The 16,625-nt window shown below is 35.1% G+C and overlaps 1 protein-coding gene across 2 annotated transcripts in view; it reads right to left on the reverse strand.

Annotated features, from left to right (window-relative positions):
• Positions 1-15,790, reverse strand: part of hiw (MYC binding protein highwire) — a 415,280-nt gene extending 399,490 nt beyond the window's left edge. For both annotated transcript variants that reach the window (XM_072541008.1, XM_072541007.1), the window contains exons 1-5: positions 15,462-15,790; positions 12,480-13,146; positions 9,942-10,259; positions 8,978-9,364; positions 4,304-4,475 (exon numbers count right to left, since the gene is read on the reverse strand). In XM_072541008.1, coding sequence (XP_072397109.1) covers positions 4,304-4,475; positions 8,978-9,364; positions 9,942-10,259; positions 12,480-13,146; positions 15,462-15,532 — 1,615 coding nt within the window. In that variant the 5' untranslated portion in view covers positions 15,533-15,790. The remainder of the gene's footprint in view (positions 1-4,303; positions 4,476-8,977; positions 9,365-9,941; positions 10,260-12,479; positions 13,147-15,461) is intronic.
• Positions 15,791-16,625: the final 835 nt, after the last annotated feature.

The raw sequence follows: 16,625 nt of genomic DNA on the forward strand, positions 1-16,625 counted from the left end.
TTCAAAATCGACGGTCGCTTCAAACGTTGTTTTTAAGAGAACGGTTCATTCTACGCAAAAAGTGCTTATAAACATTTTTGTGTAAAATTATTTCAGCTACATTTTTTTCTACGGTGTACATATTCTTAGTAAATCGATTTTTCTGCGTTTTTATCCTCCTACGAGGTGGGTTTTAGGGGGAACCCCGGGGGTAAAAGTGGTAACCTTTTTTGCATCTTTTTTGAGGTCCCAAAATTAATATTCTCGGCAAAATTCAGCTTGTTCGTATGATTTTTAGGGGTTCAGTGGCATTTTCCTCTCTGACAACTGGAGTATCCAAGCTTTTCCGATTTCTCTATTTAAGTCCACACTCTAAATTTTTTTTTGCTCAAATTTCTAGTCTGAATAATAGTATATTACTTTATGAGGCGGAGAAGCATGACTTTTCTTGACGCGCCCGATATCACGCGCCGAACGAAGTGAGGCGCGTAATAGAGGGCAAGTCAAGAAAAGTCGCTTCTTTGCCGAATAAAGTATACTATTTTTTCTTCAAACGTAGCAATTTTTAACCATAAATAGTACAATTCATACGCTATTTTTACTCGAAATTAACTGTGACAACTATCAAAGTCGTCTAGATGTTAGAAATTAAAATAATTAAGGCGTCGGTGGGATTTGCGTCTCCCTGGTTACAGTTGGTTGCAATTATTAAAGACAGCTTATTGTTGTTGCAACCGCAAGCGCAAATTTAGTGCGAAAATGGAAAACCTAAACGAAATTGAGTCCGCGGCTAATGATGCAGTAGCACGTTTGGGGCCCTCCAAGTCCGGAATAAAGTATCGGTTAGCGTACAAGCACTTCCAAGAGTGGTGCGATACAAGAGGAGTACGGCAAGTTACCGAAGACGTTTTACTGGCATATTTTGGATAAAATAAATGGAAATCTTCTACAATGTGGTTACGATACTCTATGATAAAATCCGAGTTAGTTAATAGAAAAAATGTGGATATAAGCAAATTTTTAAAGTTACGTGCCTTTCTGAAAAAAACAAGCGAAGGATATACTGCAAAGAAGTCTAAAGTTTTCACTAAAGACGAATTTGATAAATTTTTTTTGTTTGAAGTACCAGATAAGTTGTATTTAGGATTAAAGGTAAAAAAAATTATATTGCAAAGCATGTAGTATACTCTACTAAATTATAAAAATATTTCAGATTGTTTTGTTAATTGGGATTACCGACGCCTCTCGATGCGACGAAATGGTAAAAATGAAGACTGTGGACATTGAGGATAAAGAAAATGTAATAATTATCAAAATCCCAGACAGTAAAACACGACAAATTAGATCTTTTACGATAATTGGTCAAAAGTACATTAAACTGTATAAAAAGTATGCATCACTGCGGCCTGAAAATTTCACAGAAAACCGATTTTTTATCAAGTACCAAAATGGAAAGTGTTAACGAAGCGTCATGGGAATACATTCGATCAGCGCAGTAGCCCAAAAAGTAGCTAGTTATTTAAATTTAAAAGATGCAAGCGCATACACGGGTCACTCTTTACGACGAACTTCAGCAACACTTTTAATTGATGGAGGCGGAAATCTAGAATGCCTCAAACGACATGGGGGCTGGAAATCAAGCACGGTTGCCGAAGGATATATAGAGGATTCAATAAGAAATAAGAACGATAATGCTCAAACAATTTTAAACCCTCAAGCCAACATCGGGAATGATTGCTGAAAGTTGTTCTCGACCATCAGTATCATTAACAATTACCAATGCGTATCAAGAGTCGGGAACATTTTTGCACGGTTTCAATTTTGAAAATGCCTCATTAACTAATTGTACTTTTAATATTACTATAAATAAAAATGATGTTTAGTTGTTGTTAATGACATTTGTATTGTTGCTTTGTGACATGTTTCATATTGTTGTCATGACAACATTTTTCCCTCCGCCGTAAAGAAATGGGAAAAAAAACTGCTGCCGGCGGAGACATCAAACTTTGACAGGATCAAGTTAGATAAGTAATTTCATCATTATTTGACGTTTGAAGAAATAGTATATTACTTTATGAGGCGGAGAAGTATGACTTTTCTTGACGCGCCCGATATTACGCGCCGAACGAAGTGAGGCGCGTAATAGAGGGCAAGTCAAGAAAAGTCGCTTCTTTGCCGAATAAAGTATACTAGAAAAAATATATTTATCTACCATTTCTAAGTTTTTATCTCAAATTTCACCGCAGTTTCGTAAATTTTCCGCAATTTAACTGGCGATAATTTTAGATCCTTCTACCACAGAATACACCAACACAACTGGTTGGAATGGTGTATTTTGTGCTTCTACTAACCCTGTTTGTTAAGACCAGACAAAATGCAAACCAATTTGTTCGTAATTTTTAAATCAAATCTAAAATACGATTGAGTTTAATTATCGTCATAAGTACAAAATCTCTCATTCATAATTTTCTGAGTTGTATATCGTAATGTATTTAAATAATATATTTTAATAATAAATCGTTTTTTATTACACTTACAAATTGCGTTATTTTTATTTCTTCGGGAAAAATATTAGGTTTTCATTCTTGGTTTTTAGTTTTTTTTATTTTACAAATGTAGTCACATTAACCTCTGAAATAATTAGCGACATATATACATTTACATGAAATAATTGACTCATAAATGTTAAATTTTGTTTATTATAATTAATTTCTTTGGGGAATTTTGCCAAATGTTTAGTTTTACAATTTTCTCTGAAGGTTTCACTTGATGACCGGTGACGTGGTTGGTCCGTCTTTCCAATGGTATATAGTACAGGTATGCCAATGTTAATCTTTAAAATTTGTTTCTTGTAGACAAATAACAGAAGGTCAAAGATCATTGACTAAAAGTTTTCTTCTTCTTCTTCAGTACCTTATCCGGATCGCCAACATCCGGTCTGGATATTGGCGATCATCAAGGCTATCATGGTTTTGTTGACTGCTCTGCGAAACAGCTGCGCGGAGGTCATCCCAAACCATTGTCTTTTAATCACGAGATACGACGGCGTAACGGTCTTCTCCTGCAAAATACTTTACCCTGCATAACAAGTTGAAGAATTCGATATTTTTCTTCGTTCCGCATCACGTGGCCGAGGTACTCAAGCTTACGTTGCTTCACTTAATTAAGCACTTCTTTTTCTTTTGTCATACGCTGTAGGACCTCAACGTTGGTGACATGGTCCACATACGATATTTTTAGTATCCCCCTGTAGATCCACATCTCGAAGGCTTCAATCCGCTTTTCAGTGGCTTGCGTTCGTGTTCAGGTTTTAACTCCATAAAGTAACATTGATAGAATGTAGCACCTCACTATCCACATCTTGGTTCCCAAACTGAGATCACTGCAGCACAGCAAGCATCTTAACTTGATAAATGTAGACCGTGCCATTCCAATTCTGGATCTAATCTCTTGAAGGTAGTTCCATTGTAAGTTGAGGGTAGTTCCGAGGTAAGTGAATCTGTTGACTCTCTGGATCTCTTCACTACCTGCTATTAAGGTCTAGTCCGTATGTTACGCTCACAGTTTTTAGTCGGTCTAGTACGGCTGGCTAAGATCATTTAGGCTGGTTGCTAGTAATACAGTGTCATCGGTGTAGCGGATATTATTGATGTATTCACCGTTCCCTCGGATTCCCATCTCTAGGTTTGTGAGGGCTTCAGTAAAAATTTCCTCAGAGTATATATTGAAAAGAGTCGGCGAGAGCACACAGCCTTGCCTTACTCCTCCCATGATCTTCACTCCAGTCAGCTGGTCTTCGACCTTGACTTGAGCACTTATCATAACATGCTAAAACTAAAAGTTTTAGCTTATTATAATGCATATACTTACTTACCTAGATACCTACTAGATAGGTCCTTACGGGCCTAGTACGTATGATAGGGGTGACAATAGATCCGCTTTAGGAGGTCTAAGTTCACAAATGGGCCCTGTTCCGATCTACCATAACATGAGCATGACGTCACGCAACACCATTCGACTCATTTCATGTCATCCATTTCGTCCTCCTTTGTAAAAATGCTATACGTTTACTGTTTTTGTGTATGTGGTAGACATTAATTTAAACAGCATCAAAAATATTCGAGGCATTTGAAATGTGGGTGTAACGACACATTCTCAGAATATTTTACACTGAATACAAAAAGAAATTGTAAGATTTTAAAATTGTTAATTCACCCCGAAGTAAACTAGATTCAATGGTAACTTTCAATAAGTTTTGTGAGTAAATAACTCATCTATGAATATAAAAAAGCGACAAAAATATTGATTTCCAAAAGAGACTTACCTGTAAAAAATACAGAACCATCATCTGTCAAGAGAACTGCGTGCAGACCGTCATGTCCAATGGCAACCTGGTTGATTTTTGGTGCCTTTGTGATTATCAGTTCAGACCATTTTCCCGTTCTAACGCCCGATTGTTTTATTCCAAGAGCTGAAGATTTACCACAATATAAGACCTAAAATTGAACAGCTTTAGAGAGTTTATTACTTAAATTTTAGTGAAACTGTATAAAAAGTACTGACTAATAAAGCTGACCCTACAGACAGACTGTCTATCTTCGCTATATGATCTAAAAAATAAATATAATCTGGGCCACTTTCGGAAACCAATATAGACCATCAATTTGACTTGACCACTGGCACAACACGATCCAGAACCTTCATCTTCAAACTTAAATGCCTTGTAATATGGACAAAACGTCCTACATTGATGCCCTTTTTCGTTCCAATCTATTGTTTTACAGGCGTATTCCAGCAAAGTTGTAAACAATTTAGAAAACGTTTTGTCTCCTCGCCGAACGCCTCTTTTCATACGAAAGGTCCCAGTATCATTTAGTCTTACACTGTAACGATGCAAAGAACGTACATATTTTTTTATTTCATTTATTAGAACTATGCGCTACCGGTATAAATTATTCCGTCTTAAAATAATGATTAGTCATTAAATCTGTTTGGATCATCGGTTCTTGAGGGATGATAAAAAGCTTTCTTAAGGAACTTCTTTTCTATTGGTCGGATTTATTCGTACGAGTCAACGTTAGTTTGATTTCGACTTGCTTCGGGTAGGCAGCCGCTATTATTCCATTTTTGACCACAGAATAAATCTCACGTAGTGTGCTTCCCCATCCGTAATGTGCTCCCCCGTCTGTCAGCTGAGTTATAATAATTTTTGTTTAAGCTAGAATAGAAATTTTATTGTCATTGAAAATTGTACAGAGAAAAGACAGAGAAAACCCAGATCGGCAAAATTAGTGAAAACGAGTGGCAAGAATACTACGTAGAACTACTTACAGAAAACCGTCCCCAATTTCAGGAAGAGAATATAGAACATGCAGGAAATGGGGCATACGACCAGATAGAAATAAGCCTGGCAGAAGTTAAGAGAGCAATCAAGACATTGAAGAACAAAAAAGCCAAAGGACCCGGAGGAATACCAAACGAACTAATTAAAAACGGAACGGAAAAGTTATTCCGCATGCTACATAGAATGTTCGAAAGAGGACTAAATGGAGAAGAAATACCTGCGGAATGGACACAAGCATACATCACATCCATACATAAGAAAGGAAACAGGAAAAAATGTGAAAACTATAGAGGAATTAGTATAATATCGTCGGTAGGTAGACTTTACGGGAAAATTATTAAAGAAAAACTAGAAACTGAAATAATAGGAAAAATTGGAGAAGACCAAGCAGGGTTCACAGTAGGAAAATCATGCCTAGATCATACGTACACATTAGAACAACTGATAGAGAAGAAAATGGCAAAAGGTAGACCGGTCCATCTGGCCTTTGTGGATCTAAAGAAAGCATATGACTCAATACCTAGAGTCAAAATTATGGGAAGCAATGAATGATCTCGGAATCCGACAAACACTAATAAAAGCAGTTAAAGCACTATACAAAGAAAACAAAAAAGTAGCTATTAAATGTGAAAATAAAGCCTACAATCCATTTAAGACGACAAAAGGACTTCTACAAGGCTGTGCTACGTCCCCTACTCTGTTTAAAATATTCTTGGAAAAGACACTCAAACCATGGAGGAGAAAGTGCGAAGGAATGGGCATACCAGTAAGAGACGAATACCTATACACCTTAAGTTTTGCCGACGATCAAGTAGTCATCGCACAAGATGAAGAAGATCTCAGCTTTATGCTCAGAAAACTAGAAGAAGAATATAAAAACAACGGAATGGAAATAAACTTAGAGAAAACCGAATACCTAACAACAGAAAACAAGGATATGAGAAACCTAGAGATAGACGAGGGAAGACAAATAAATGGAACAGATAAATTCAAGTATTTAGGAACCATAATATCGAACCAGGGAACAACAGAAGAAGATATAAACAACAGACTGAGACAAACAAGAAACTGTATAAGACAACTAAACTCAGTGTTGTGGGATAAGAACATTACGATAAAGACAAAAAAGAGAATATATAACACCCTGACAAGAAGTATCCTGACATATGGGTCCGAAAACTGGACAATAAACAAGAGAAATAGAGGTAGAATAAGAGCAGTAGAAATGGAGTTCCTGAGGAGAAGCTGTAGACTTACAAAAAGAGACAGAATTGAAAACGCAGAGATTAAGCGGAGAATGGGAGTGCAATCAGACATAATCGACTATATAGAGGAGAAGAGACTCTCCTGGTACGGCCACGTCAGAAGAGCGGACAGAGGACGCTGGATAAACAAAATCACAGAATGGAGCCCGATTGGAAGAAGAAAGAGAGGAAGACCCCGAAGGTCATTCAGAGATGAAATCGACGAGGCTATGGAGAAAAGAACCCTGCGAGATGGAGACTGAAATGACAGGGAAAATTGGAGAAAACGGTTGAGTGAAGGAAGACAGTGAAAACTGTGGAAATCCTTAGTAGTAGTAGTAGAAAATTGTACAATTTTATGGACAAAGCTTACATTTTCATTTGTCAAGCCATGTAAATCGTCGCACAAATCGATTTCTGGGCTTTGCCAGACCAGATGAAGTTCAAGAAGTTCCTTTACATAGCGCAAAAGTGAGTGTCTGGTGTGCAGTTTCGGGACACGGAATCATTGGTCCATACTTTATCGAAGAAAAGGGTAGGCAAGTCACACTAAATCAACAGAAGTACATACAAATTTTAACACGCTTTAACCCTGATCTAGGTCAATTTTTTCGTGCACGTAATTTGGCATTTCGAGACCAATTTTTCCAGCAGGGTGGGGCAACTTGCCATACTGCTGTCGCAGTTCGTCAATGTTTTCAGGGACATTTTCCAAACAAATTCATTTCACAATTTACTGACTTCCCCTATCCTGCATATTCTCCAGACGCATACATTTGGGGCATGGCTAAAACTACTGTTTTTAAACGGGCATCAGAAACCATCAATGAGTTAAAGGATGCCGTTAGAGCCTTCTTCGCACACTTGAGACAACCTTTATTTCATAACATTACGAGAAATCTGGAATATCGGTATGAAGTCCGTCTTAAGAGAGGAGGAGCTTATTTTGAACGTGTTATAAAGTGTCAATAATATGTATTTTTTAAAACAATAAAAAATCATCATCCTAGCCAAAAACAAGGCATCATCAAAACTTTGGCAGAGAGGGCGAAGAGAATTTGTGAACCACAACATCTCCAAAGTGAACTTCTTTATATTGAAAAAGCGCTCACCTCTAATGGGTACACCAGAAGAGAAATACACAAGGCGATGAACAACGTATCTAGAAGAAGGGACGAAGAAACAGAATGTAAAGGGAAAGCGTTCTTGCCCTATATATCGGGGGTAACGGACAGAATTGGGCGAATACTCAAGAAAGCCAACATAAAGACCATCTTCAGACCTACAAAGAAGATCAAGGATTGTTTAAGATCGGTAAAAGACAAACGCGACCCATTAGCAACGGCCGGAGTATACCGAATACCATGCACATGTGGAATGGTATATGTGGGAACCACAAAAAGACACACCAACACCAGGATAAATGAACATAAAAGCCATTGTCGTTTAGGACATATCGACAAATCTGCCGTTGCCGAACACGCTTTGGGAAGCGGAGAACATCGAATACTATTTGAAGAAACACAGATGCTGGACAAAACTTCACAGTACTACCCACGGTTATATCGGGAAGCGGTGGAAATATACAAGCACCCAAACAATTTCAATAGGATAGAAGAAGGACTAAAAATCAACAAAACATGGATACCAGTATTAAAATCCACAAACGCCCTTCCCGCCAAACACGGAGATAGAAAAGCTACTATAAACAACGACACGCCCCCTCAAGCCGAAACCAGTGGAGGGGAGGCGAGTGGGAATTATAAATATTGCCTCCGTAGTACAACGCGTCGTCAGTTTCTGCTTACAAGCGAAGCATCAACATCTCCAGAAGATGCCAACCCCTAGTGTTGGCGAAACGTCGAGAACAAATCTCAACAGAAGACAACGGCCCAACAGCCCGAATAAACAGTTTAATAAGTTAGACGATGGCCGTGAAAGCCTAACGCAATTCATTATGGTTGTTCTATTTTTGGTAAGATTTGATCGTTCACTAAAAATTTAATAAAAGTGCGTTATCATTGTCGCATATGTCGTTTTCATTGGCTATTTATGTAGTTTAAAAATCACTTATTGCATTTTAAAAAAAATTTATACACGGTGTAATATTTAATACGAATCCCTAAATTAATTTTTCCAAAGCCAGTCCTGGAATTTTTTAGTTTAGCTAATACCAGTCGAATGCTTGATAGTAGTGTACTGTATCATGCAAAAATTTAAAAAATCAAATGAGCCGTATAAACACTACAGTAAAATGAAATAAATGGTCAATTACACAAATCACCCTGTTAATTAATAAAGAAGAGGAGTTGACATTTTTTAGTGGCCACATGATATGCTCCCTGAGGGACTTTACATATGGTAGAAGTATGTAAAGTTCCTCATGACTCACCCTGTATACTATACTTACCTTTCCCGTTATAGTTCTGATCAAACCAAACTCTTTTCCAGTACATATAGTTATGATTTCTTCCTCGCTGCCCGTATTCACCGTGTATGTTCCGTTTTCTTCATCAAATGACGAAACCCCAAAAACGTCCACGCATTTTCTTGCGAGCTTAAGTGGCAATTCACTGACTAATGATGCTGGTGATATATTCTGATTGAGCATCCTAACAACAAATCCATCATCTTTAGCTGGTGATATCACGCCTAAATAGTCGCCATCAGAAAATACAACAGTCGCAGATGAGTCTCTATTGTGGAGAGGAACCGATCCAGATATTAATAGGTTCGATCTCTCCACTATAAGAAATTCTCCACCTCGTCTACCAATTAATTTTAAATATAAATTACCCTAAAAATAAAAATATTTTTAAGTTATAAAAAAGTTACCGTTATTGAACGAGAACGGGAAATGAGAAAAACGAAAGTAATAAATGTATGTGAAACAATGTAGTTAGGAAAAAGCAACATTAGGAATGAAGGATTTCGTATAGAAATTTGTATACTTGCTGATAGAGAAATAAAAGTGAAAAATATAGAAGTTGCAAGGTCGAGAAATTGAATAATGTCAGAGAAATTAGTGTTTGATAGATAAATACTGATCGTCGAAGGCAGAAAATCAGAGGCAAGTCTCATCCACAGTGGTCTGATCAAATTAAAAAGTTCACAGGACTCTCTCTTCTGGAAGCATCTCACAAAGCGCAAAATAGAGTTGAATGATCAATAATTACAATTAATGACACACCATGACGTCACCATATGCTTGCGTAGGATAACAGACTGAGGAGAGAGATAAATACCAATTGAAGTGTGTATGAATTACGATAGATTTTAACATTCCTATAGACTCATTTTAACGTAATAAAAAAAGGAAAAATTCCGTACGTTTTATTCCTTATTTCTATTTAAAAAATAGTAAAGTTTCTTACATTGCAAAACACTAAACTTCCACTTTCATTTGGATAGAAATCTGGTTTCCACAGCACAACATATCCTTTCAACGTACCACCATATCCACTACCAACTTTCAACAAACCCTTTGAAGTGAAAAGGTACAAATACTGCCCATCGTACGCCAAAGATTTTACTTTAATTTGACTAGTATTCAATTCACTGGGAAATTTAACGTGGAATGAGTTGATTTTGGCAACATTGGGTACACCATGGGTTATCCAGTCTGGTCTGATCGTTTTGCCCAACAGTACACCATGTACACTCTTCTGTAGTGAAGATAGTACTGCAGGCATCTAGAAATACACCAAATTATAAATGTTACAAAATTCAAACAAAAATAACAAAAACGTAATAATATTTAAAAATAATGTTTATTTAAAAAACTATGTATGCTATTCTGGTTTCCTAGCTATATGTACTTTCTATATTTCTTCAATGATATAAAATATTGTTAATCACAATCATAATAACTGACGCTCGCTATCAAATCAATCCAGACTTGTAGAACTGGAAAAAGAAAAAGAAAATATAAAATATGACGTCATAGGAATCAGCGAAGTAAGACGAAAAAATGAAGAGCTATTGGAATTAGTGTCAGGAAACACATTCTACTACCGAGGTACATCAACAGGCAGAACAGGCGGTATCGGATTCCTAATCAACAAGAAATGCAATCAAAGAATAGTAGAAATAACTAGTATCTCGGATAGAGTAGCTAGCTTAATCTTACAACTATCATAAAGATACAATATACAAATTATACAAATATACGCCCCAACGATTACTTACACTGACGAAGAAATAGAGGAACTCTACAGTAACATAAATGAAGCATTAAATAACAATAAAAGTCACTTCAAGTATTTAATTTATGACTTAAATGCCAAAGTGGGAAAAAGATACGACAAGGAACAAGTCGTAGGAAAGTATGGAGTCGGTGATAGAAATGAGAGGGAAGAAAGACTGGTTCAGTTTGCACACTACGAAAACATGCCAATGGCAAATACATTGTTTAAGAAAAAATCGAACAGAAAATGGATTTGGGTAGCACCAAATGGAATCACTAAGAACGAAATTGACTTCATTCTAAGCAACAAGATTGCTACAATAAATATGACCATAGACTAATCAGAGTAAAAATTGCTCTAGATTTGAAACTAAAAAGGATCAAATTAATCACAAAACCAAGAGTAACTGGTATAACTATTAACAATCTAAAAGAAAACTCAGATCACTACCAAAGGACAATGGATGAAAGATTACATGACCAAATCGACAACTCTCAATTAATGGAAATCATCAAGGATGCCAAAGTACCAAAGAAATCGGAGGCCCGCAAAAACAAAATGAACATAGTAAACTCTCTGATAAAACTAAAATAATGCTAAAACAAAGAAGGGAAATGAAAGTAAGTAGCAATATACAGAGAATACAATACATAGAACTATGTAAGACAATAAGGAAAAGTATAAAGGAAGACATAAGAAAATACAATAAAAGACTGGTAGAAAATGCAATCGAAAATAGGAAAAACTATAAGAAAACAACAGAATTATAGACAGAAATGAAATAATACAACTCGTGAGTAAATTTTTACAGCGAACTTTACAAAGCCACTGATACACTTGAAGACATAATAAATAACCAAGAAAATGTACAAGAAGTCCTTCCGAAAAAAGTAGAATCAACAATTACAAAAATGAAAAGCGGTAAAGCAGCTGGAATAGATGGTATAACAGTGGAACTGCTTAAGTACACTGGCAATAAAACATTGAAAATCTTAGCAGGCATATTTACGAACTGACTAAGATCGATATGCATACCAGACCACTGAAATACAGAAAACATAATTCTCATCCATAAGAAAGGTAGCAAAGAGGATATCAAAACTACAGACCTATAAGTCTACTACCAATCATATACAAGATATTCACAAAGATCTTGAAAAAAGGTCTTGAAAAACCACCCAAATTGAAGCAACCTTGTTGATTCGAAACGGTTTTTTGTGTTTAACCCTTATTAGAGCGAGTTTTTAGTACTAAGAAATAACCTCGAGATTATTTCACTTCTGTGCCACATACCGAGTGAGCAAAACAACATAAGGCGGTAAGTTTATCTATATATCTATATCTATATATCTATATGTCAATTCTAGTTGCCTCTTGATGCACATGTGCATATAGCTTTGAAAAGATTAGTCAAAACTGCTATTACAGTAGTTCAAATAAATTTTATAACTTACAAAAGTATTTCATCTGAACCGACAATTTTTTCCTAATTTTTGCTATTTTTATTACATTTACCACCTTTCCTTTTTTTGTTAACATGAAATAAAATCTTTTTCTCACGATAATATATTATGAATCTATACAAATATTCATCTACGACCAACTATTATTTTAAACTTACTCAAAACACTTTCGACCTGGAATTTACTTTAAAAATTTTAGCAGTAGATCTGAGAAGGTCACCAATAAAAAAATAATAAATAAAGTAATTTTAATACCACATACCTGAATATTCTGCAGAGATAAAGCCCTGGGGCACATCAATAAAGCTGCAGATGCAGAAAGGTATTTTCCAGTGTCTCCTTTGACGACAACCAGTGATAATAAACAAGCACATGCTACTGCTGTAAAGTGACTTCCGTCATTTGGGACGAAGCTTTCAGGACCATGGAGAGTAGCTAAGTCTAACAATAATTCAAAAAGTGAGTCGATTACGTCTGGTGGCTCACATTTCAAAGCTTCCGGAGCTTGTCCTTGCAGCACATCTAACAAAGCAGTTAATGCTTTCGTGCACAATACTGGGTGTGTAATGCGACTTTCTTTGATTAACTCAAAGACGGATCTTAAACCAAGACCAACTATTTTAGATACTTTAATTGCAGTATAACAAGTACTTTGGGAATTATCTTCAGTGTCGCTTTCGATTTCACTTTGATCTTGAGTAGGAGCGCTGCAGCTACTGTTTAGGTATTCTTGACTAGCTTGTTTCATCCATCTATCCAGCACTGCCAAACGTATTGAGGCAAATACAGCAAAAGCAGAAGCATTTCCGGGAAGTTCAATTTCAGGTGCCAGTTGCAGGTCATTTTCACATTGCGAATCGAATTTATTTTTCTGTTTGTAACGGGCTTTTACGGACTTCTTTTTCAGGCGTTTCCATTCCAGGCGCTTTCTAAAAAAGACAAAAATATTTCAAAAAGCATATACAGATAAAAACTTTTATATACATAAAAACAAAAGTGTTGGTGATAAAATGGAAACGACTAAACGTGCTTAAAAAAGTACTACCAGACATACACGAAAAGCTGAAAAGACAAACATAAATATTATATAATTAACGAAGGAAGGTCATATATAGAAAAATATTTACAAATATAATCAGCTAATATACTATAATAGGAACGGGATTCATAGTTAACAAAAGAGTAAAGCACCTTATAATAGACTTCCAACCTCTCAACGAAAGATTATGCACACTAAGAATCAGAGGAAAATTCTTTAAATATTCAATAATAAATGCCCATGCACCAACTGAGGAGAAGTAGGATAAAGAAAAAGAACAATTTTATGAACAACTGGAAAATATCATACAACATTGTCCTAGAAATGAAGTAAAGATCTTAATAGGAGATTTTAATGCAAAGATAGGAAGCAAAGATATGCCAACCATTGGAATTCACAGTTTACATGAAGAGTCAAACAACAACGGAACTCGACTAATACACTTAGCCCCCTCAATGAACATGGTGATTGCCAGCACATGCTTCAGGCACAAATATATACATAAGGGAACATGGAGAAGTCCAGATGGGAATACAGTAAACGAAATCGACCATGTGGTGGACACTTCAGCGACGTGATAGACGTACGTGCAAGACGCGGGGCGAACATAGACACGGACCATTACCTATTACAAACTAAACTAAGAGCTAGAATCTCCAATGCACAGAAAGAAAAAGGAGTTAAAGAGGAAAGGTTTAAAGTAGAAGCGTTGAAGAACCCTGAGATAGCTAAGAGATACGAGGAAAGTCTCGAAAACAAGCTGAAAGGCTGCACGGATGTTATAGTTGAAGATATTAACAACTATTGGAGGCAGTGTAGAGCCATATTGGAAGAAGTGGCAACTGAAGTTATCGGAAAGCAAAAATGTAAAAAATTAAGGTCTGGTAGATGATAGAAAAAATTAATAGACTGGTACGATGAGGAATGCGCACAAGCAACGCAAAAAAAATCAAGCATACAGAAGACTCCAAGGGCGAAGAACGAGACAAACAGAGGAAGAGTATAGGCAGCTGAGACGAGAAGAAAAACGAATACTTAAAAAAAAGAAAAAAGAGCATATAGAGAGCCAACTAAACGAACTAGAGAACTGTAAGGTACAATCAGAAACGCGAAAGTTCTACAAGAGGATTAACCAGAATAGGAAAGAATTCAAACCTAGTACAAGGAGTTTTGAGGATCTCTTTAGCTCGGTTGTTGAAATTTTAAACATAAATGTTGGTTCTGGCAGAAAAACAGGTGAAAGAACTAGAGAGCCGATAGGTAACAATTCTATGGATTTAGAGGTGGGCGACTAAGAGCTAGGTCAGAACGCCATTGTAGTTTAAGAGGAGAAACTTTTTCTAGAAGTGTTAGAAGAAATAACAGAAGATAAATTCAAAATCAAAGCTATCAAAAAAATAGGATATTATTGGAGATGGCCAGAGACCTATTATGTTATTTGGTATGATCCAGAGAAAATTGTTTAATTAAAAAACAGCCTCCGTACTTTAATAAAAGGGGTCCTTTTCTGTACCTGTGATAAATAATTTGTAGGTCTTTCGTAGCTCTATGCTCTCATACAATAAATAAAAAAATACTGTTGCTAAGTAACGTATGAAAGTATTTTTTGTTGTTTTTTTTTGGTTCAAAATGCATTACGTATTACATCTTTTTATATTATTTAGTTATTCTATGCCTCTTCTATATAAAAATTATGTTTTTATCCTTCTGTATTTTATGTTATTAGAATTACCACTAATTTTCCAAAATAGGCCGGAATTAAAGTTTTTTTTGCATTTTAGTGAAAACAATTTTTTTTTGGCAAATAAAAAACACATTTTTTATTTTTTTATTAATTATTTTTATAAAGAAAACATCAAGCTATCAGATATACTTTAAGTAAATTCATTTTCTCTATTATTTCGTTTCCTTAATATTTACGTCTTAAGTCAAATATTCCTTAGCTGGGCTTATTTGGTCGGTTTACCTTACTATAAGATATTAAGAAATGCAGTATAAATAAATTTAAAATTGCTATTGAAAATTATTAGAAGTTAAAATATTTTTTATAAAATTAGGTATACCTACAATAAAGGTATTGATTGGTTTATTTCTATTTTCAGACAAATATTTAATTACATGGAATTTAAAGCAGATTAAAAATTGCGCACATTGACGGGAGGTACCTATTCAGTAAGTACTAAAAATAAAATAGGTACTACTTACTTCGCATGTTCTGGAAGAACTTTATAAGCTTCATGAAATATATTATTAAAATCTTCTGGGTCCGGCAACATATTTAGTTAAATTACTACTTTATTATGTAGTTTTAGTTCATGGTAGTTGTATTATTGATTTTCTTCAAAATGTGTGTGTCATCTCTCCTCGTAATATAAATCGATAAAACGCTATCGCTCGCACTCGGAAAGGTTTTAAAATATCTAGTTATAATTCATAAAACTTCAATTAATGTGTATATTCATTAAAGTTGGTTAGTGTTTACAAATTTATTTAAAATCTGTTCAAAACAAACCGCCGGCGCAAAGAGTTTACGTCTGACTCATACTACAGCTGATCAGTAATCAGTTTTACAAGTGATAGTTATCTTATGCGGTGTTGCCAGATTATTACCTACAGCAAAACAATAATTATTAATAAAATAATACAATAATAATTATAATATTACAATGTCAGAGTCAGAGAGAGACCTCCCATATTTGAGTAAATAAGTCCCTTGAGAGTGGTGGTGATGTACAGAATTATCTACATTAGAAGAGCCTTTGGTAGTAAGGTAGGAAATAATTCCAAATAATTGGAAGAAGTTGTAGGTACCTACATAACTCTGTTATATAATAAGTTGATAAAAACTTTTTATCTTAAATTTACAAACTCTATACCTATTAATTAATTAAACACTGATTCCCATCAGACTGTTTAAAACCAATGTCACTGAGTCTCAATATATTGAATATTATGTCAATTTTCTCATTTAATTAATATTAGTTTTCACTTAATTTACATTAGGTATAATATATACTTATTTTGTGTATTCTCTAACTTAATTAATGTTATAGTTGTTGGTTGAAATTGAAATGTCAACAAACTTATTTTAAACTTCAATTGTGGTTTATTCGCATTAAAATGGTAATTGCTTTAACATGCTACAAGAAAATGTCTTCAGAACAATATAATAAACGTAGGTTAATGTTATAGATGTATATTTCCTTGTATCGTATTGTATTTTTACATTTCATTTACTATTACTTAATACAATTATCTTTTATGAACGTTAAACAATAAAATGCATATGGGTTATACGTCCCGTCGCTTCACACATTTACTACCTATCAACTATTATAATAAAAATATTTGTCTGGTTAGTGCAATTGG

Source organism: Diabrotica undecimpunctata, chromosome 8 (genome assembly GCF_040954645.1).
Source record: "Diabrotica undecimpunctata isolate CICGRU chromosome 8, icDiaUnde3, whole genome shotgun sequence".
NCBI lineage: Eukaryota > Metazoa > Arthropoda > Insecta > Coleoptera > Chrysomelidae > Diabrotica > Diabrotica undecimpunctata.